This window comes from Euprymna scolopes, chromosome 20, assembly GCF_053919585.1.
Source record: "Euprymna scolopes isolate OS-2025 chromosome 20, ASM5391958v1, whole genome shotgun sequence".
Classification (NCBI taxonomy): Eukaryota; Metazoa; Mollusca; class Cephalopoda; order Sepiida; family Sepiolidae; genus Euprymna; species Euprymna scolopes.
The window spans coordinates 3,136,590-3,159,089 of NC_136501.1; the positions used below are offsets into that span (position 1 = coordinate 3,136,590).

Consider the following 22,500-nt stretch of genomic DNA (forward strand, 5'->3'; position numbering starts at 1 on the left):
CAAGGCACATTGCCACTTTGGTGTAGGGGGCTACTATCAGAGGAAACAACTACCGGGGCACTATGTTGGGATTTGGGCAGAAAGATGTCGGTTCGGGTTACACTTGAACTTCTGCATGTCAGTACAGTTAGGGAAGCAGGGACCTGGAATGGAATTCCAGAGTCTAACGGTTCTAGGGAAGAAACTACTGGAGTAGAAAGATCTTTTACATCTAGGGATCTCTACTGTGTGGGGGTGGGATTTAGCTGCCTGTCGGGTTTGTCGAGGGTGTCTACGTCGTGGGGGCACAAGTGTCTGCAATTCGTCAGAGCATTCACTATTAAAATACTTGTAGAACAGGCAGAGGGATGCAACGTTTCGTCGATGGGACAGAGGCTGAAGCTTAGATGTCAGTTCAGGGCCTATCAGATCGGCGATTCTCTTTTAAACCTTGTCTAGGAGCGAGAGACTAGCAGCAGATGCACCAGCCCAAATGTGGCAACAATACTCCATACATGGGCGAATGGTGACCTTATAGAGGTACAGGATACTTTCAGGTGTCAGTAGTTTTCTAGCACGGTAGAGAGAGCCTACCTTTTTCGCAGCGGCCCTGGCAATGTTTTCAATATAATTGTTCCAACTTATGTTTCCTGTGAACGTTAGACCAAGCAGTTTGAAAGATGTACTCTCTGACAGGGAGTGACCGGCCAATGCTATTGGTGGCAGAGAAGGTTTCTTGTAATTATTGAAGGAAACCAGTTTAGTCTTGGCAGCATTGAATGTGACCATCCATTTATGTCCCCATTCCACTACAGATTCGAGGTCATCCTCTAGTGTTTTTGCCATTTCTTTAGTTATGTGTTCATTTGTTTTCCTGTCATGCCTGTTATAGAATGTGGTGTCATCAGCATATATACCCATCTCAGAGGCAATTTTGTCGGGGAGGTCATTAATAAATATTAGGAACAATAGAGGTCCAAGGATAGACCCCTGAGGCACTCCTGCATTTATATCACACTGTTTAGATGTACGACCGTCGAGGACAACCTGGATTTTTCTCTTATCTAAGAAGGGTTTAATTATGTTAAGTATTCTACCAGTGATACCGTATGATTTGCGATAATTTGATGGGTCAGTTCTTTCGCCAGAATTCTTGAAAACTGGTACCACAGAAGTAGTTTTCCAGCAGATCGTTTAGTATAGTGTCTGTCCGCAAAGGAAAGTCAGGCAGGGGGTGGTTGGAAGGGTCCAGTGTGGAGTTCGAGGCAAACCGGCTGGCAAGCATATTAGCCTTGTCGGTTGCTGAGCAAACAACCTCGTGATTGTTGGTTAGTGGGGGAATTGTTGATTGCCCATTATTTACTACACTGTTGTAGATTTTCCAGAAGTCACGATTTCCTATTTTTTGTGCTTCGATGCGTTTTTTAGTTGTTTCAGTAAATTCTCTTTTAGCTGTCGTTATTTCTTTCTTAACGTTACTTCTAGCTTATATATACTTCTGTTTGTTTGAACTGGACTTATGTCGAGTAAATCTGCGGTATGCATGCTGCCTTTGAGCAATGGCAGTTCCGCAAGTTGAAGTAAACCATTGGGGGAGAGTGGGGCTTGCTATAAAATTTCCGCATAGGAACATGTGCTTCAATTGCCGTTTTGAACCATTCGGTGGTCTCATTTGCGCACTGTTCAGCAGGAAGAGAAAAAATATTTCCCCATGGGGCATCTCTGATAAGATCTCTGATGGCTTCCCAGTCAGCTTTTTTATAATATCTCGTTGTTTTGAGCACTGGCTCTTCAGTTTTAGGTCTAGAATTTAGGGCGATTTCTACCATTATCAGTGCATGGTTAGCGTACCCGAGTGGGCTGTCAGCATTTGTTATACAATCCTTGGGAACTGTAGTCAGAAATAGATCTAGAAGTGATGCGTGTTGTTCTTGCTAGTCAGGGAAACGGGTTGGAAACGTAACCATTTGTGATAGGGAGTGAGATATAGCAAAACTATGTGCCAGTTTTTGTGGTGAACATTAAAGTCACCAAATACATGTACTTTTGCGCTAGTGTCGGAGAGTGCTGTGTCTATGCTGTTAAAGACTTTGTTTATTAGGTTTTCTCCTCTAGTCAGGGGGAGGGTGTTACGAATGTAGACTCCAATTCCGTGCATATGTCTGTTAGAGACAACTTTTAACAACATGCCAGGAAATAGATGGATTAAAATAAGAACTAACTTTCAAAACGGGCGAAAAAAAGAATATCTGCGTAATACAAAAATTTATTTTGATGTATATAACCCCCCCCCCACACACACACACACATACACATTTTTTTGCTGGTGAGGAAACTTTATTTAAATATAATAAAAAAATGTTATCAAATTATTGTTCAAGACTTATTGTCTATTTCAATAAAACATCGTTTCTGAAACGACCATACAAACTATTGATTTTGTTTGTTTTTTCCTTTTGAAACTGATTTTCAATTCAAAAATTATGAATCACTTTACTCAATATATATATATATATATATATATATATATATATATATATATATATATATATATATATATATACTAGCAAAAGTACCCGTCGTTGACTGGGTCCAAAAACAGCCTACATAAAATGGACTCTGATTTAAGAAATTATGATAGGTCATGAAAAGGAAGGGTTGTAAATTTGGGGGTATCAAAACCAAAGTAAAATATGATGAAAGTAAAAATAAAATAGATAAACCCTACAATTTATTATACCATACCTGTTCACATTGAAACACTTATCACAATATTCTGTGGATCTATATTAAAAAACCTTGTTAGACTTTGTGATATATTTCCATTCTATGGAGGTCAGGTGCGAACGAACACCCCATAATTTTATTATACCATATTTCTTCAAACTGAAACATAATTATCAAAGTGTACTTACGCAAATAAATATGAAAAGTCTTTATAAAAGTTTGTGCCTATTTCCATTCTATGGAGGCCAGGCGCGAACGCAGATCCCACAATTTTATTATACCATCCCTATTTAAGTTAAAACATACTTATCAAAGTATTCTTATGTACATCTATATCAAAAATACTTGTAAACGTTTTTTTTTTAATTTTATTTTTTTTATTTCCATACTTTGTGGACCAGGCGCGAACGCAGACCCCACAATTTTAATGAACCACCGTTCTGCCAGATTAAACATACCCATTCCTGTGTCTCGATACATCTTCTATCATTATATGTAATCAGTTTTTTAAAATAGTTAACCATATAGGAGCCTATTCGTGACCACACACACACAGAAGCATTCAGCTTTATATATATATATATATATATATATATATATATATATATATATATATATATATATATATATATATATATATATATATAATTACGATGTTAAAATTAAAGAGTAATCTCTCTTCCCTTAATTAAAAATTCAGTGACAGATTCAATTGAAAAATTTCTCTCTCTCTCTCTCTCTCTCTCTCTCTCTCTCTCTCTCTCTCTCTCTCTCTCTCTGTATATATATATATATATATATATATATATATATATATATATATATATAAACAAAAGTCGATTTTTCCCGTAACACTTTTGACAACAACATTATTTCACACTTAGCATTTCCAGCAAATACCGCAAAGTGTTTTGAAACAAGAATATTTAAGTCCTCCCACAGAACCCGAATACTTTTTCATAGCCATACGTAGCTACATGCTACCAAAAAATATTTGCCTTCTCAAATACAATCATTTACTACATATTAAGTAAGACTAAACCTTTAAATTAACAAACGTTCCCCTTTCATGCTTAGTCTAATATAATGATGGAATAGCCGGCAATCAGCAGTTCAACACAATATCATTACATAGAACCAGTCGCTCTTCATAGCATGGGTTGGTATTAACGACACGTCAAAATGGAAATCTACAACAGTGTAGTAAATTTTTTTTTTTTTTTTTTTTTTTTTATTCAATTTTCACCCCAAACAAGGCACAGTGCCACTTTGAAGCAGGGGGCTACTATTAGGGAATTAATTAGCGGGGTCATTATGAAGGGAGAAGAGTAGAAAGATGTTTGTTAACATTACACTTGAACTTCTGCATATCATTGCAGTTGGCAAAGCAGAATCCCGGAAGGGAGTTCCAAAGACCCGCAGTTCTGGGGAAGAAACTATTGGAGTAAAAGGCTTTCTTGCACCTAGGGATCTCCACTGTAAAGGGATGAGACTTAGTAGCTTGTCGGGTTTGTCGGGGGTAGTTACGTCGGGGAGGTACAAGTGTTTGCAGTTCGTCAGAGCATTCACCATTAAAGTATTTGTAGAACAGGCAGAGGGATGCAACATCTCGTCGATGGGACAGAGGTTGAAGCCTAGATGACAGTTCAGGACCTATCAGGTTTGCGACTCTTTTTTGAACCCTGTCCAGGAGCGAGAGACAAGCAGCAGATGCACCAGCCCAGATGTGACAACAGTACTCCATACATGGGCGAATGGTTGCCTTATAGAGGTATAGGATACTGGCAGGCGTAAGTAGTTTTCTAGCACGGTAGAGGGAGCCAACCTTCCTTGCAGCAGCCTTGGCAATGCTCTCAATGTATCTATTCCAGTTCATATTCCCTGTAAACGTTAGGCCGAGGAGTTTAAAAGAAGTACTTTCAGGCAATGAGTTCTTGGCCATTGCTATTGGTGGTAGAGAAGGTTTCTTGTAGTTATTGAAGGAAACAAGCTTAGTCTTAGCAGCATTGAATGAGACCAACCATTTTTGTCCCCATTCCACTACGGATTGGAGGTCATCCTCTAGTGTTTCTGCCATTTTCTTGGATATGTGTTCATTTGTTTTCCCCTCATATCTGTTATAGAGAGTGGTGTCATCGGCAAATATACCCATCTCCGAAACAATATTATCAGGGAGGTCGTTTATGAATATCAGGAACAATAGAGGTCCAAGGATAGACCCCTGAGGCACTCCCGCATTTATGTCATATTGTTTGGATGTACGTCCGTCGAGGACAACTTTGATTTTTCTATTACTTAAGAAGGATTTAATTACGTTATGAATTCTTCCAGTGATTCCATATGATCTAATTTTCCTTAGAAGACCATCGTGCCATACCCTGTCAAAAGCCTTAGATATATCAAGGGCCACCGCTCTACCCTCCCATGTTTTATCCAATGAACGGTAAATACGTTCAGAAAAACCAACAATCACGAGGTTCTTTGCTCAGCAACCGAGAAGGCTAACATGCTTGCCAGTCGGTTTGCCTCAAACTCCACACTGGACCCTCTAAACCACCCCCTACCTCAATTTCCTATGCTGACAGACGCCACGCTAGACGATCTGGAAATCACCCCTGCTCAGGTGTATGCTATCATAAAAAACCTTGACACTTCCAAAGCATGTGGACCCGACCTCATCCCAGCTGTGCTATTAAAAAAGTGCTCAGCCGAAGTAGCTCCAGTTCTCTCCAAACTCTACAACAAATGCCTTAATGAATCTTGCTTTCCGAGCTGTTGGAAAACTGCTTCTGTGGTACCAGTATTCAAGAATTCTGGCGAAAGAACTGACCCATTAAATTATCGCCCTATTAGCCTCCTCCCACTTTTTGCCAAAATATTTGAGACCTTAATTAACCATGCTCTAGTCCAGCACCTTACAGATGCTAAACTTCTGACCGACCATCAATATGGATTTAGACAAGCCCGTTCCATGGCAGACATCCTCACTGTAATCTCTGAACGCATATACCATTCACTGGACAAAGCGGGAGAGGGCAGAGCGGTAGCTCTAGATATATCTAAGGCTTTGGACAGAGTATGGCATGAGGGTCTCCTTAGGAAGATTAGATCTTACGGTATCACTGGTAGAATACTTAACATAATTAAATCCTTCTTAGATAAGAGAAAAATCCAGGTTGTCCTCGACGGTCGTACGTCTAAACAATATGATATAAATGCGGGAGTGCCCCAGGGATCTATCCTTGGTCCTCTGCTGTTCCTGATATTCATAAATGACCTCCCCGACAAAATTGCCTCTGAGATGGGTATATATGCTGATGACACCACGCTCTATAGCAGGCACGACAGGAAAACAAATGAACATATATCTAAAGTAATGGCAGAAACACTAGAGGATGACCTCCGATCAGTAGTGGAATGGGGACAAAAATGGATGGTAACGTTCAATGCCACCAAGACAAAACTGGTTTCATTCAATAATTACAAGAAACCTTCTCTACCACCTATAGCAATGGCCAACAACTCTTTATCTGAGAGTACATCTTTCAAACTGCTTGGCCTAACGTTCACAGGAAACATGAGTTGGAACAATTACATCGAGGGCATTGACAGGGCCGCTGCAAGGAAGATGGGCTCTCTCTACCGTGCTAGAAAACTTCTAACACTCGAAAGTATCCTGTACCTCTATAAGGTCACCATTCGCCCATGTATGGAGTATTGCTGTCATATTTGGGCCGGTGCATCGGCTACTAGTCTCTCGCTCCTTGACAGGGTTCAAAAGAGAGTCGCAAATCTGATAGGCCCTAAACTGGCATCAAAACTTCAGCCTCTATCCCATCGTCGAAACGTTGCATCCCTCTGCCTGTTCTACAAGTATTATAATGGTGAATGCTCTGAAGAACTGCAAGCACTTGTGCCCCCACGACGTGAACACCCTCGATAGACCCGACAAGCTGCAAAATCCCACCCCCACACTGTAGAGATCCCTAGATGTAAAAGATCTTTCTACTCCAGTAGTTTCTTCCCCAGAACTGCTAGACTTTGGAATTCCATTCCAGGTCACTGCTTCCCCAACTGTACTGACATGCATAAGTTCAAGTGCAACGTGAACCAGCATCTTGCTGCCCTAATCCCTACATAGTACCCGAGTAGATGTTTCCCCTGATAGTAGCCCCCTACATTAAAGTGGCAATGTGCCTTGTTTGGGGTGAAAATGTAATAAAAAAATAAATAAATAAAAAAATATTGCAATGTAAATTTCTAATACGTTTACAAACAAAAAATAGCTTTTTCTTTTTTTTTTTTGCATGGAGTTCACCACTTATCAAGGCCCAATGGCCACTCAGGGATAAGGGTTATTGTGTGTACAGTAATCAAAGGGATAGTATAGCAATAGTATTGGAGAATTGATAAGGTGTCATTACTTGGGGGGGGGCGGTTCATCAGGAATTTGTTTGTGTTGGACTTAAAGACATCCAGATTGAAGTCGGGAGGGAAACCGGCAAGCGGAACAGAGTTCCACAGGCGTGCAGTTCTAAGAAAGAAGCTATGTTCGTGGAATTTTACATATCGTATTGTAACTTTTCTTACATTTGTAACAAACGGAGACGTGTGTGGCAACAGCAGCTCACGTGTGTAACTGACCGAAAAATTTTCAGTTTTATTATTATATTTATTTATTTATTTTGTCATTTTTATTAGACTAAATGTAAGACAATCGAAGCCGCTTTATTGCTTTTAAAATTTGTCCTTCCTAGGGTTTGACACATTGGCATTTTTTAGGCCAAATTTGGCTTTTTTTTTACGTTCTTTCATTAACTATATTTTTGGGCGCCATATTTTTTGTAATGATAGAGTGTAAAAAAAGCCAAATTTGGCCTTTAAACGGCCAATCTGTAGCGTAGGTCAAAATTTAATGAAAAGTTCATTTCGTGTGTTGAAACTTCAGCTTTCCCAAAAGTGACACTTTAGATTAAGAAAAAAAATTATCTCAGTCTAGAAGGATTTTTCTCGCAAAGATATTAGACTGGATGGAAGTTTACATCGATAAGAAAAACAGAATATTTGTTCACATTTTTAGAGTCGTTATAAAACTATGGGGAATTAATTAGCTGAGATATCGATAATTTTAGGGCCGTGATTTATCCACGGGTTTGATAAATCGTAATCTAAATTAATCCATTCAATTATACAAAAATTACATTTAATTAAAAGTTATTACTAAGAGTCCATGTTCATTTATTTTCATTGTAAAAAGTCCAGTAAGAATTGGTAGGAGTATTTAAAATGAATAACTTTATACATTTGGTTTCGATGAGCAGACGACAGTGAAATCGTTAATGCTTGTGTGTATGTGTGTTCGTTATTGTCTGCGTGTGTATGCTTATAACTACTTGTGTGCGTGAGTTGAGAAATATACTATTTAGCTAGCACAAGCTCGAAAGAAGGCGAGATAAATTGGAGTAAAGTATATATTAATTCTGTTGTGGATTTTTGCTTCAACTTTTTGTGAAGGAAAAATCTATTTTTTTATGCATTCAGGGCGGATCAAGACAGCAAATGTTGATAAATTCAGAGAACCGCATCTGATTGTCGTAAAATATTTTAATTTGTTTTTTATTAATTCAAGCGAGTTCATGCGTAGAGATACATGTGCAGAAACTAGTTTGAATGCTTTTTATTTGGGACACCAAAGTATAAACTTCATCATTTACTACACCGGATCTGTCCAGAAATTAGTGCCTATATACTTGTCTCTCCACGAGGGCAGGCAACTACACAATATACCCAACTCGATTTTTTAAAAAATTGTAGTCCTCATTGGGACAAAACTTTTTAATTACCTCAGTCTAGAACGATTTCTTCTTCATTGACTGAAGAGAGAACAGATACTACACGTTTACGAATTTATTTGGAAATAATTTTCTTTTCAATTTAATTAGACACAAGGCCATCAAAGTGTGGGGAATTTCAGTCATCTTCTTTCTATCTTTTTATTTCCTAGACATTTATTTTAACCCGTTCGTCTTTCATTCGTACTTTATCTATCACTTCAACTTCAACATCCACCATAACGCCGTCTTCATTCTGTGGAGTAACCTTCTTTAATTGAATTTAATTCATGAATATATGATTTCATTAGTTTCTTGACAGAGGGGAAGGGGGGCATTAATTTAAATCTTAAAATTAATTTTAAGCTCGAGAGTCAAGGAAGTAAAAAATAGTCTGAGCGTGTCTTATAACGTAAAAATGTGTCAGTGTTTTTTACCTCCATCTCACACATTCAAGGGAAGTAATTCACCTGTTTTTAACGAACGACATACAAGTTACTTCCCTTTCCAGCCGAGTTATTGCAGTTAATTAACATTTTTTGTTGTTTTCATAAAATGCTTCCATTAAATCTCGCAATGTCTTACTTTACGCTAGTCGTGTTTTGCATAGAATCAAAGTTTAACATCATTCGTAAATAAAAGTAATTTTAAAGCAGTATTTTTCACTTTGGTAATTTTTAGAGTAAATATGGTACTGTTAATGTTGAGTTGACTGCTGAAAGAACAAAAAGAAATAAATTACAAATGAGTCAGGATGCGTCGAACTACGAGCAGGAGACGATCATATAGTGTTTGATAATATTTTGATTTTCTCCATCTATCGTCGAATTTCCAACATTTTATTAAAATGTACAATTCCTTTAAGTGGCGTTGGTTTTAGTCACAAATTATTTTCTGCAACAAGGCAAGATTAATTTCTTAGTAAACGAGAGTTATTTCCCTTGCACTAGCAAGGAATATCATAAACAGAAATAATCAAGACCTTCTAACCCTTATTCCATAAACTTTTAATGGCCTTGTGCCTAACTTGTAAAATTTGTTTATATATTTGTTAATAAATAATTCAAAATATGATGCAAATAGTGGAGAGGAAATTTAAATTTACACATGTGTACGACGAGCAGTATCCCCCTCCCTATATTTTTTTTCATGTTTTTTCCAATTTTTTCAGCGAATTATTATCGAATGGACATTAATCTAACAATAAAACAAAAAAATGAAAAAAAAAAAAAATGAAAAAGTCAATATTTGAATATTTGTAGTCGGTTCTCAGTTTTTGATGTAAATCGATCGATCACTGCTTTTCAAAAGACTCGACGTTTTTAAGTCAAATTTCTCGAATTTAGCCCTTTTTTTAATTATATATTTCGCTTGAAATTTGCCCTTTTTTGATTATTTTATATACATATTTATGGTTATCGTCAAGTTACAATTTTTTTTAAATTAACAGGAAAATTATTTGGTATATTTATGTGTGTGCACAGTTTCTAATACAATTAATCGATCCTGGAACCACTCGATGAGAACACGCACATCTCTTTTACAAAAAAGATTTTTCATTTATCAATTTAATAATGAATGGTCAATGTGCGCTAGAGTACCAGCTGAAGACTTTAAAAATGTATTTTTAGGGCTATTCAGATCTGTATTTCGTATTGTTTTCACTGGTCGCCATGTTTGTTTTTGCGCGTGCGCATTCAATTTTTAAATAGAAAAAGTAGGCTTTCAATATCAATGTCAGAGCGAAAAGAAATCAATTTCAAGGTGTATATACATATATATATATATATATATATATATATATATATATATATGTATATATTATGTTATTTTAGATGGTGGGAGATTAAAGATCCACACCTTTTTTCCAACAGCATTAGTAGCATAAATCATCTAAATAGACCCGTGTTGGTAATCACACACCCATTCTCAAATTTGATGAGAGCAATAGTCCGAAAATAAAACAATGTTAATAACGATTTTTATTTTTATTTTTATTTTTATTTTTCGCAGACTGTAACGCTGACAGAGTATCGCAGACTGGATCAACTTTCTCGAAAGGGAAAAGCCGTGGACGAACGCTTCTCTGTAATCTTACGCGACAGTTCAAATCACGAAGGAAAAAAATGGGACAACTCGATAAGGTTAGTCACTAGAAAATTGTCGATTTGTATTTATTGTTTTATGTTTTTTATTGACGTCGACATTTTTTTCTGCTTGTTTTCCTTTCTGATTCCTCATCTGCCAACGAAATATAAACACACAAATGTTCCAAGTTCAAATATATTTACAAAAGAGATTTGCAAAAGATCTGGACATTTGCAAAAGATCTGGAGATTTACAAAAAGATGTGGACATTTACAAAATATCTGGAGATCTTACGATTAAAAAAGCATGAAGTTTACTAATTCATGGTGAAATAATCTAACACATTGACAGACTTTACCTAACAATTTCTTCATTTCATAAACATTTTACAATGTCTTTGTTTTGTTTTTTTTTCTTTTTTTCTTTTTTTTTCTTTTTTATTTATTTATTTATTTATTTTTTTTTTTTACCAACTATTATCATTATCAACTTTTTGAACTCCTAAAGGATCGTTTAATTTTATTTCCTATTTTAGTTTCGGTGAATTTTGCGCAAAACCCAAGAAAAGTAAATTTTTAAATTTGGAATCAGAGTTTTGGTGGGAAATCAATTTCTTATGTTCGTTTTCATCATTGTATAATTTTATACAAAAACTTTCACATCGGCCGTCGTTGCCTGATCATAAAAGACGCTAAAATATTTTATTTGTTTCATGCAGATTTCGTATTAATTTCGAAAATTCTCTGTTAATTATTATATTGTACCTAATTTATTTTTTTGATTTTCAAGAGTAAAAAAAATATATGACTTGGGTGGCATTAGCTAGAATCGAAACCAAAACATTCAGTTTTCTAGAGGTAATCTATGACATTTGACCCAAGAATATCAAAACCTTAAAAATTAAAGCAATTAAACGTTTAATGTATATCTGCGCATACATAAAGGATACATATAAACTTTATTTACTCCTGCCAAGTTCCAATTTTTTAATTTTTACACCTTACCAACTATTTTTCCTATTATTTTCTAAAAAAAGAAAAATCGAATTAGTTCTACAGGTCCGAATCCCCTATATATCAAGTTTCAAGTTTGTAGACCAAAAATTATCAGAGTAGTTTAGTACATACCGTTCCGCACACGCACACGCACATACACACACACGCGCGCGCGCGCACACACACACACACACACAAGGTCACTCATGATATATTAGCAGACTGCCTGGCGTTGCCCGGTCGTAAAATCCGTTTAAATATGATGTTTTAGTTTATCCAGGTTCGTGTTTATTAATGGAAAATTCGTAAATATTGTTCAGAGTGGCACAAGAACGTTATCGATAACAAAAATGCTATTTTGTCTCTAATGAGAAATTGAGTATATATGTTCATTTTGGCTGTCAACATGCAAATCTGTGTGTAAGAGTGTGTGTAAAAATGTGTGTCAGAAAGTTATATTGCTATCATAAATCTTTCTGTTTGTGAGAATGAGCTCTAGTGATCATGTAACGTCGTGCATATTTACACATGTAGACCCAACTCATTGTAGCAAAGTACGTCGCAAGGAACATAGAACAAGACATAACTCGACTCGTTTTTTTTTTGTTTTTTGTTGGTTTTTTTTTTTTTTTTGTAACAACAGCATTTATTTTCTCATTCTTTTGCCACGTTTGACTTTTCTTTACGGCTGTAACGTCACCCACGTCTTCAATGTGATCGTCTTCTCTAAATATTGGATATGAAGACGTGGCGTCTCAAAAGAAAGCAATATAAAAAAACGCCTTCAGCGACTTCATCGCCACCAGAACGCAAGATTTTTTTTTTTTACTGACATAAATACACTTGTTTTATGTTTGCAAAAGTGTATTGGTTCTGATGGTGCTTATTTCGATCAATATTTTTTTGTTTAAGCCGAGATATGTACATCTGAATTTGAAAGTTAAAAACCGCAAGAACTTTCTTGTCAACCTGATATAACATACAACGGGCGAAAAGTACATTTAGATGTTCCACATTCGAAGGGATTTTTTTTTTCTAGTCAACCTTGGAACATAGAAAAGAAGTCGATAGAGATAAATCTTGATGAATTACAATAGACTTAACAGCTTGTTTCGAGTTGGGTTTAATCGCAACCTCAAAAACAAAACAGTGCGGCGCTTCTTGTCCTTTAATTCTATAGCTTTAAACATAACATAAAAAAACTGTAATAATCTCCCTTAATCGCTTAAGTCTAAATACAAATCGACTTCTGAGTCAAAGATAGCAACAATGACATTTTGAGTTACGCAAAGTAAAAAGCAAACATAAAAAATGTAACTACTGTTTTGAACACAGGCGCCATCTACCGGTGCATGAAAGACCAGATTTTTTTTTTTTTTTAATTATGGAGGATCGGTTTGTAAAGAAAATATGACGCAACAACGCAACTTCCAAAATGCGGCTGTTTTTAAAATAACTTTTGTTTTGCTATAAAATCGGAAGGCTCTTATCAAAATGCGACGAAGGAGTACCGTTTCGAATCTTGCAACTTTGATAGCAGACGACCCCATCAGAGATGTCTTTGAAGATATAGTAAGTTGTTAAAAGCAAAACATACCTTAATCATTTTTATTATTGCTTGTGAAAGAGTTGTTGCTGTGAATGTTTGTTTCGATATACTTTCGTCGTCAACCACGCTTAAGTTTGAAATAATATTCACGTCAGTCTGTCATTTAACTTGAAAATATATTTTTGTCTCTCTGTCACTCTTAAAATTTAATTGTCCGCTACGTTAAATTAGAAATAGTATTTCCGTTTGTCAACTATGCTTTGTAATAATATGTTCGTCTCTGCCATGCTCAAGTTGAAATAATATATCCGTCTGTCTGTAAGATTTAAGTTTTAAATAGTATTTTGCCTGTCTGTCATGATTCAGTTTGTAATAATATTTCTGCTTTTCTGTCACGCCTGAATTTGGAATAACACTTTGTCTGTTTGTCAGGATTAAATGATAATTATTATTTTTTTCTGTCCGTCACACTTAAGATAATGATATACATTGAAATTCCTTGAACTTGCAGACACGCATCAACCAACATATACAGGCAGAAATCAGACTAGTAAAGCCACGTCTTCCCCCCCCCCCCCTTCCTCCAGCTTTGGAATCTGCCATTAGCCAACATCTAATTGAAAATCTAGCTTTTGTCAAGGCCTATAAAACGGATTGTTTCAGAATATTGCAGCAGGTTGACTCTCAAAATAAGTTAAAGAATTTGGAGTCATTTTCAATTCTTTCACGAAAACCATCGATTTGCCGACAAACAGAATTCGTTGCATTAGATTTGCTCAAAAGAATATCTTAATCGTTCTTATACTCCCCTTATCTCAATTGTACATGTATTTTATATTATTGTATATATGTTTAATACGTATTACCATTCGACATTTCTCCCCTTTTTTTCGTATATCTCCGAGTATTTACACTTGTGCAATTAGTCTTTTGCCTCATTTGATATCCAACGATTAACTTCTGATGAGCTTGTTGGTGAAAGAAGCCTGTAAAGTTTGTTCGTATATTATTTTTAAAGAGAGATAAACACACGCACAAACACACACACACACACACACACACACATATATATATGTATACATATATATATATATATATAATTTATGCATATACTATATACGCATTTATTATATATACATATACTAGGCATAAATATATATATATATATATATATATATATATATATATATATATATGTATATACACTAGCAAAAGTACCCGTCGTTGATTGGGTTAAAAAAAAAAAGCCTACAGAAAATGGACTCTGATTTATGAAAGTATGATAGGTTACGAAAATGAAGGGTTGTAAAGAGATAGCTTCGAATTTGGGGATACCAAAACCAAAGTAAAATATGATGAAAGTAAAAATAAAATAGATAAATCACATAATTTATTATACCATACCTGTTCACACTGAAACACTTATCACAATATTCTGTGGATCTATATTAAAAAATCTTGTTAAACTTTGTGATATATTTCCATTCTATGGAGGTCAGACGCGGACGAATACCCCATAATTTTATTATACCATATTTCTTCAAATAGAAACATAATTACCAAAGAATAATTACGCAGATAGACATGAAAAGTCTTTATTAAAGTTTGTGCCTATTTCTATTCTATGGAGGCCAGGCGCGAACGCAGACCCTACAATTTTATTATACCATCCCTATTTAAGTTGAAACATACTTATCAAAGTGTTATTATGTACATCTATATCAAAGACACTTGTAGACATTTTTTTTTAATTTTTAATTTTTTTATTTCCATACTTTGTGGACCAGGCGCGAACGCAGACCCCACAATTTTTATGAACCACCGTTCTGAAAGATCAAACATACCCATTCCTGTGTCTCGATACATCTTCTATCATTATATATGATCAGTTTTTTAAAATAGTAAACCATACAGGAGCCTATTCGTGACCACACACACACACACACACACACATATTTACACATACACACACACAGAAAGAGAGAGATTCAACTTTATATATATACTAGCAGGAGTGCCCGGCGTTGCTCGGGTGTTTGGAGGTGTATGCTGTGCAAAAAAAGCAAAAAAACAAAAAAAAAATGGGTAATTTTTTAAAAGTTTGACCCCTATTATGACCCCTTAAAATTTATTGTTTCGGGTTCAAATCACTTTATTAAGTTAGATCCAGGTTCAAGGAACCTATATCTAAAATTTCAAGTGTCTAGACCCAAAATTGTCGGAGGAGTTTGGTAGAGTTCTTAAAGGTCAAATCGTTGAAATTTGACCCCTTAACAGCCAAATTTCTGGCTGACACCCGTCACATCGATTTTCCCAAATCTCAGTACCCGGTATTTCAAATTTCGAGTCTATAGACTAAAAATTGACAGAGTTATTGCGTAGGGAAATGTACACAGACAGAGAGACAGACAGACAGACACACAGACAGACAGACAGACAGACAGACAGACACGTTCACTTTTATATATATATATATATATATATATATATATATATATATATATATATATATATATATATACATACGTATATCATGTATACGTATATCATGTATACGTATATCATATATACGTATATCGTGTATACGTATATCATATATACATATATATTCATAAATTAAAAGTACATATATTATACACACATATATTATATGTACATATATATATATTGATTATATATAGATATATATATACATAAATTATATATACATATATTATATATATACATATATTATATATATACATACAGATATTATATATAGATATATTATATAATCATATATATAAGTTAATTTATTAGATATACATATATATATACATATGCATATATGTATATATGTACATAGTTTATATACAAATGTTATATATACATATACATATAATATAAATGCATATATTATGTATAGATATATATACATATACTATATAGACTTATATTTATACATATATATAGTTTAGTTCACATGTAATATATATACTTATGATGTATATACATATATTATATATACATTTTTATATATGCATATAATATATATACGTATGCTATATATATATACTCTATATATACAAAAAAATATATGTATATATTATACATAAACTAGATATACATATATTAATTATACATATAACTAGCAAAAGTACCCGTCGTTGACTGGGCCCAAAATAGCCTACAGAAAATGGACTCTGATTTATGAAAGTATGATAGGTTATGAAAAGGAAGGGTTGTAAAGAGATAGCTTCGAATTTGGGGGTATCAAAACCAAAGCAAAATATGATGAAAGTAAAAATAAAATAGATAAACCCTATAATTTATTATACCATACCTGTCCACACTGAAACACTTATCACAATATTCTGTGGATCTATATTAAAAAATCTTGTTAAACTTTGTGACATATTCCCATTCTATGGAGGTCAGACGTGAACGAACACCCCATAATTTTATTATACCATATTTCTTCAAACTGAAACATAATTATCAAAGTATACTTACGCAGATAGATATGAAAAGTCTTTATTAAAGTGTGTGCCTATTTCCATTCTCTGGAGGCCAGGCGCGAACGCAGACCCCACAATTTTATTATACCATCCCTATTTAAGGTAAAACATACTTATCAAAATATTATTATGTACATCTATATCAAAAACACTTGTAAACGTTTTTTTTCTTTTTTAATTTTTAATTTTTTTTATTTTCATACTTTGTGGACCAGGCGCATAAGCAGACCCCACAATTTTAATGAATCATCATTATGCCAGATCAAATATACCCATTCCTGTGTCTTCTAGCATTATATGTGATCAGTTTTCTATGATAGTCAACCATATAGGAGCCTATTCGTGACTAGACACACACACATACGTTCAGCTTTATATTATAGATATATATATACATATAATATTTATACATATATGCGTATATTTTATGTACGTATACATAGACTATACATACATATAATATATATATATATATACATACAATATATATACATATACTATATATACATATATTTTATATACATATACTATATGTATATTTACTATATATAAATATAATATATATACATATATTATACAGAGACATATATATACATAGAATATTTATACATATATATACATGTATTATTTATACATATGTTGTATATACATATATTATCTGTACATATAATGCATATACATATATATAATATATATACATATAATATATATACATATAATATATATACATGTATTATATATACGTTTATTATTTAGATATATATTATACTAGCAATCGGTGCCCGGCGTTGCCCAGGTGTTTTGAGGTGTATGCGGGGGAAAAAAACGGTCAATTTTTTAAACTTTGACCCCTATTATGACCTCTTAACATTTATTGTTTAGGGATCAAGTAAAGTTATTAAGTTAGATCCATGTCCAAGGAATCTATATCTAAAATTTCACGTGTTTAGACCCAAAATTGTAGGAGGAGTTTGGTAGAGTTCTCAAAGGTCAAATCGTTGAATATTGACCATTTAATCGCCAAATTTCTATCGAAAACCTATCACATCGATTTTCACAAATCTCAGTACCCTGTATATCAAATTTCGAATCAGTAGGCTTAAAATTGACAGAGTTATTGCGTAGGGAAATGCACACAGACGCACAGACACACACATACATTACTACTTATATATATATATATATATATATATATATATATATATATATATAAACATAAACATCATATATATAAGGATAATAGTACGCCATATATATAACAAAAGACCATTAATTAAGTGGTCAATATTCAACGATATTTTCGGATAATATATAATAAAACACCATATATATATATATTTAAGGATAATAATAAAGAACTGTAAGTTGCGAAAATTCCGTCGCACTGCGTCTATTATTATCATCGAACTATCGCCTAATCGAATCAACACAATAATATTGGTTTTGGGCTGTCAATGAATTTCAATATGAATCCCAAAGATATTTTTATTTAACACTGAAATGGATACTCGCTTATTTACTGAAGTGAAAGGAAATCCCGGGGGAACTTAACCAAAAAATAAATCTATATTTTTTTGTGTGTATTGATAGTCTTATTAACACCCCTTTTTTCTATTTATTTAAAAAGAAAATACAACTTTGTTATTTATGAGTCGTGGAATTGCATTCATCTACAAAAGATCAAGCTAATGTGCATATTTTTTTATCGTTTTTAATTACTTCCGTATTAGTTTTTTTTCGGTTCTCTTATTAGATGATCATCTTTATTTAACTATTACGTGTAATTATATTCATACAGATATGGTATATGATTTATATTTGCGTAATATTTGCTTAGAAATGAAGAAAATCAAATTTACTCTGTGTTTATCGTGTGTTAGTGTCAGCGGGCTTGGTTGCCATAACAACGTGACGTAGCCAAGGACGGTAGTGGACGTGTGTGTGTGTGTGTGCGTGTGTGCGCGTGTGCTGGAAATTATGGTAGTACTAATAGCGTTTGTTTTCGTGTTGTGTGTACGTGTGTGCGGCTAACGCCAGAGTGTGTGTGTGTGCGCGTGTGTGCGTGTGTGTGCGCATGTGCTGGGAATTATAGTAGTACGAATAGCGTTTGTTTTCGTGTTGTGTGTGCGGCTAGCACCAGAATGGCGGACGTGATGTCGAAGGTTGGATTGTTAGATTGTGTAAGTTTTGTATTTTTGTAATTTGTAAATAACAAGTTAGGAAAAAATTAAACCCTTCCAAGATGGACAATAAATAAAGCCATAATATTTTATGGTAAAGTTAAGAGCGTGAGAACCATAGTTTTTTGGGAGATGTGATTATTGGATTAACCAATCAGAAATCGTCTGTGGCACACACATCTCTGTTTTTATAGATATATAGATATAGATATATGCATATTATTTATACATATATTATTTTTTTACACGGTGATCACCACTTATCAAGGCCCGGAAGCCACTCAGGGATAAGGGTTATTGCAAGTACATTACGTTAGTGTGGAGATTTGATGAAGTGTTTACTTAAGGGGGCGGTTCATTAGGAATTTGTTAACATTGGACTTGAAGACATCCAAGTTGTAGTCCGAAGGGAAGCAGGCAGACAGAACAGAGTTCCACAGGCGTGCAGTTCTAAGAAAGAAGCTTTGTTCATAGAATCCGCGTTTTGATTTAGGCACAAATATAGAGTGGGGGAAATTTTTCACAGTGGATTCAGCTAGACGGGTGTTTTTCGTGAAAGATTGGCGAGGGGGGGTCAGAGATTGGAGTTCAGACGAGCACCTGCCATGGAAATAACGATAAAACAAGGACAGGCTCGCAACGTCTCTTCTGTGGGAGAGAGGTTGCAGGATAGAGAAAAGGGCATCCCCCACTAAGCCACGAAGTCTATTTTGTACTCTGTCAAGACAGGATAGGCTGTTTTTAGCAGCTCCTGCCCAGATATGGCAACAGTATTCCATCCTTGGACGTACTTGGCTTTTATATAGATAGAGAACTGCATCAGTAGTGAGATATCTTCTGGAGCGGTAGAACGATCCCACCATCTTTCCAGTGACCTTGGCAACAAACTTGATGTACGTGTTCCATTTCAGATCAGGAGTAAAGGTCAACCCCAGAAGCTTGTCAAAACACGGGGTCTCACCCAGACGAGAGCCATCCATCACAATTGATGCCAGCTGGGGATCAGAGCGTTGATGATGTAAGGATAGGAGTTTGGTTTTGGATGCATTAAAGGTAACCAGGCACATCTTCCCCCACTGAACCACGTGCTCGAGATCAGAGGAGAGAGAATCAGAGAGAACTTTGTCATTTACCATTTACAGCATTTGATGTGTTGCCGTAGATGGTCGTGTCTTCAGCATAGATGTCAACGAATGATTTAAGTATGTGTTTAGGGAGGTCATTGATGTAGACCAGGAAGAGAAGTGGGCCCAGGATTGACCCCTGAGGGACTCCAGCATTTATATTGCAGGCCTCCGATTTTTGTCCATCTACCACTACTCTTATGAGCCTATCGGAGAGAAATGATTTAATGATTGAGAAAACATTTCCAGTTATACCATAGCTGGAAATCTTGTGAAGTAGACCCCTATGCCATAACTTGTTGAAGGCCTTTAATATGTCAAGAGCAATTGCCCTAGAAAGGAAGCCTTTGTCAAGAGATTCACTAATCCTGTGGGATATAACCGTCAGCACATCTGCGGTAGATCTTGCAGAGCAGAAACCATATTGTGTGTCACAAAGAAGGTTATTCCTGCTGAGGTGGTTGACTATTTCTCTATTTAATATGGATTCCAGCAACTTACTCATAACACACAGGAGACTTATAGGTCTGTACTGAGAGGGAGATGACTTATCACCTAAATTCTTAAATACAGGGCAAACTGATGAGGTCTTCTAGGGAGTCGGAAAGCACTTCTCCTTAAGGCAACGCTTAAATAGTTTCGTAAGTATGGGAGCAAGTTCTGGTTGAAGCTTTTTTAACACTATAATTGGGATGCCATCAGGGCCAGTTGCTTTACTGGAATCTAGGTTCTTTATTAGCTTGGCGACCTCATGCACAGATATTTGTATGTTACCTAGCTTGTTCTGTGTTATAGGAGGAAATATGGGGAGTTGATGGCCTTCGTCGCATAGGGTAGAATTAGCTGCAAAGTTCTTTGTATATAGGTATATTTATATATACGTATATTATTTATACATGAACATTTATCATTTCCTATACATTTGCATTGTGTGCATACATACGCACACACATGTGTATATGTGCGCACGTATGTAGGGGGCAGACGAATAACCGTGGCTTCATGGCTAGGTTTGATTCTCCTGACTTGCAGTAATTGTAACTGTACACTGATGATTGCGTAAGTATGAAACATTAGTTTTTTAGGTATAAATGTATAATTTTTATTTTATTATATATATATATATATATATATATATATATATATATATATATATTCTCAAAATACCTAACCACACAACTGCCCCACTTTTACACAGCAAATTCAGGCAAGCGAAGAGGGCATTGCCATTCCCCCCATATTCCACTGTCAAGAACCCTTCATCATTTTATGACAAGTGGTGCTACCTTTCTGTGGCCTGGTCAAAACATTCTCTTTAACCGATGTATCAAATTTCTCTCTCTCTCTCTCTCTCTCTCTCTCTCTCTCTCTCTCTCTCTCATTTTCTCTCTCTGAGATCTGAATGATCCCTGCTCAAGCCCGGATGTACTTCACTACCACCAATACCAAATGGCCAAGAACACATTACCCGAAAGTACTTCCTTTAAACTTCTCGGCGTAACGTTTACAGGAAACATGAACTGGAATAGATACATTGAGAACATTGCCAAGGCTGCTGCGAGGAAGGTGGGATCTCACTATCGTGCTAGAAAACTACTTACGCCTTAAAGTATCTTGTACCTCTATAAGGCCACCATTCGTCTATCTATGCAGTACTCTTGTTACATTTGGGCTAGTGAATCTACTACTTGTCTCTCACACCTGGACAAGGTTCAAAAGAGAGTCGTCAACCTAATAGGTCCTGAACTGTCATTTAGGCATCAGCCTCTTTCCCATTGACGAAATGTTACATCCCTCTGCCTGTTCTACAAGTATTTTAATGGTGAATGCTCTGACGAACTACAAGCACTTGTACCCCCTCGACGTGAATACGCCCGACAAGCCCGACAAGCAGCTACAGAACCCTAGATGTAAGAGAGCCTTCTACTCCAGTAGTTTCTTCCCCAGAATTGCTAGACTTTTGAACTCCCTTCCGGGATTCTGCTTTCCTAACTGTACTGACATGCAGAAGTTCAAGTGTAATGTGAACAGACATCTTGCTACTCATCTCTCTTCCTAATACCCCTGCAGTTTATGTCCCCGATAGTAGCCCCCTACTTCAAAGTGGCACTGTACCTTGTTTGGGGTGAAAATAGAAAAAAAATTACGATAGAAAAATACAAGAAGCGGTATTATTTAAAATGGATCTCAAGATTATAATAAATCTGTTGTATTTTAAGAGGAAATGATTTGCTGAAATTTTATTATAATGTTAAACTTTCTTTCCTTATTGAATAAGTTTTAAACAAAAACTTCTCTTAAATCACATAAATAGGTTAGCCGATATTTTTGTAAATAAAGAAAGCAAATTCCAGATACGAAACTAACATAGAATCGTAACAATTTAACTTAGTTGATTAGCCTGGATTAAAACAATAATTTAAATTAAATAAAGAAGTATAGAAAGTTAATTTAAGAAATCAATGAATCGTATCAATAAAACATATTAAATGGACATAGATAATTACTGGTAACATTGTATGATATTTTG

The 22,500-nt window shown here is 35.1% G+C and overlaps 1 protein-coding gene across 2 annotated transcripts in view; it reads left to right on the forward strand.

Moving 5' to 3' along the window:
* LOC145241295 (voltage-gated delayed rectifier potassium channel KCNH8-like) overlaps nt 1-22,500 on the forward strand; it is a 504,754-nt gene that overhangs the window by 311,226 nt on the left and 171,028 nt on the right. For both annotated transcript variants that reach the window (XM_080104041.1, XM_080104042.1), the window contains exon 4: nt 10,551-10,681. In XM_080104041.1, the coding sequence (XP_079960167.1) occupies nt 10,551-10,681 (131 nt within the window). The remainder of the gene's footprint in view (nt 1-10,550; nt 10,682-22,500) is intronic.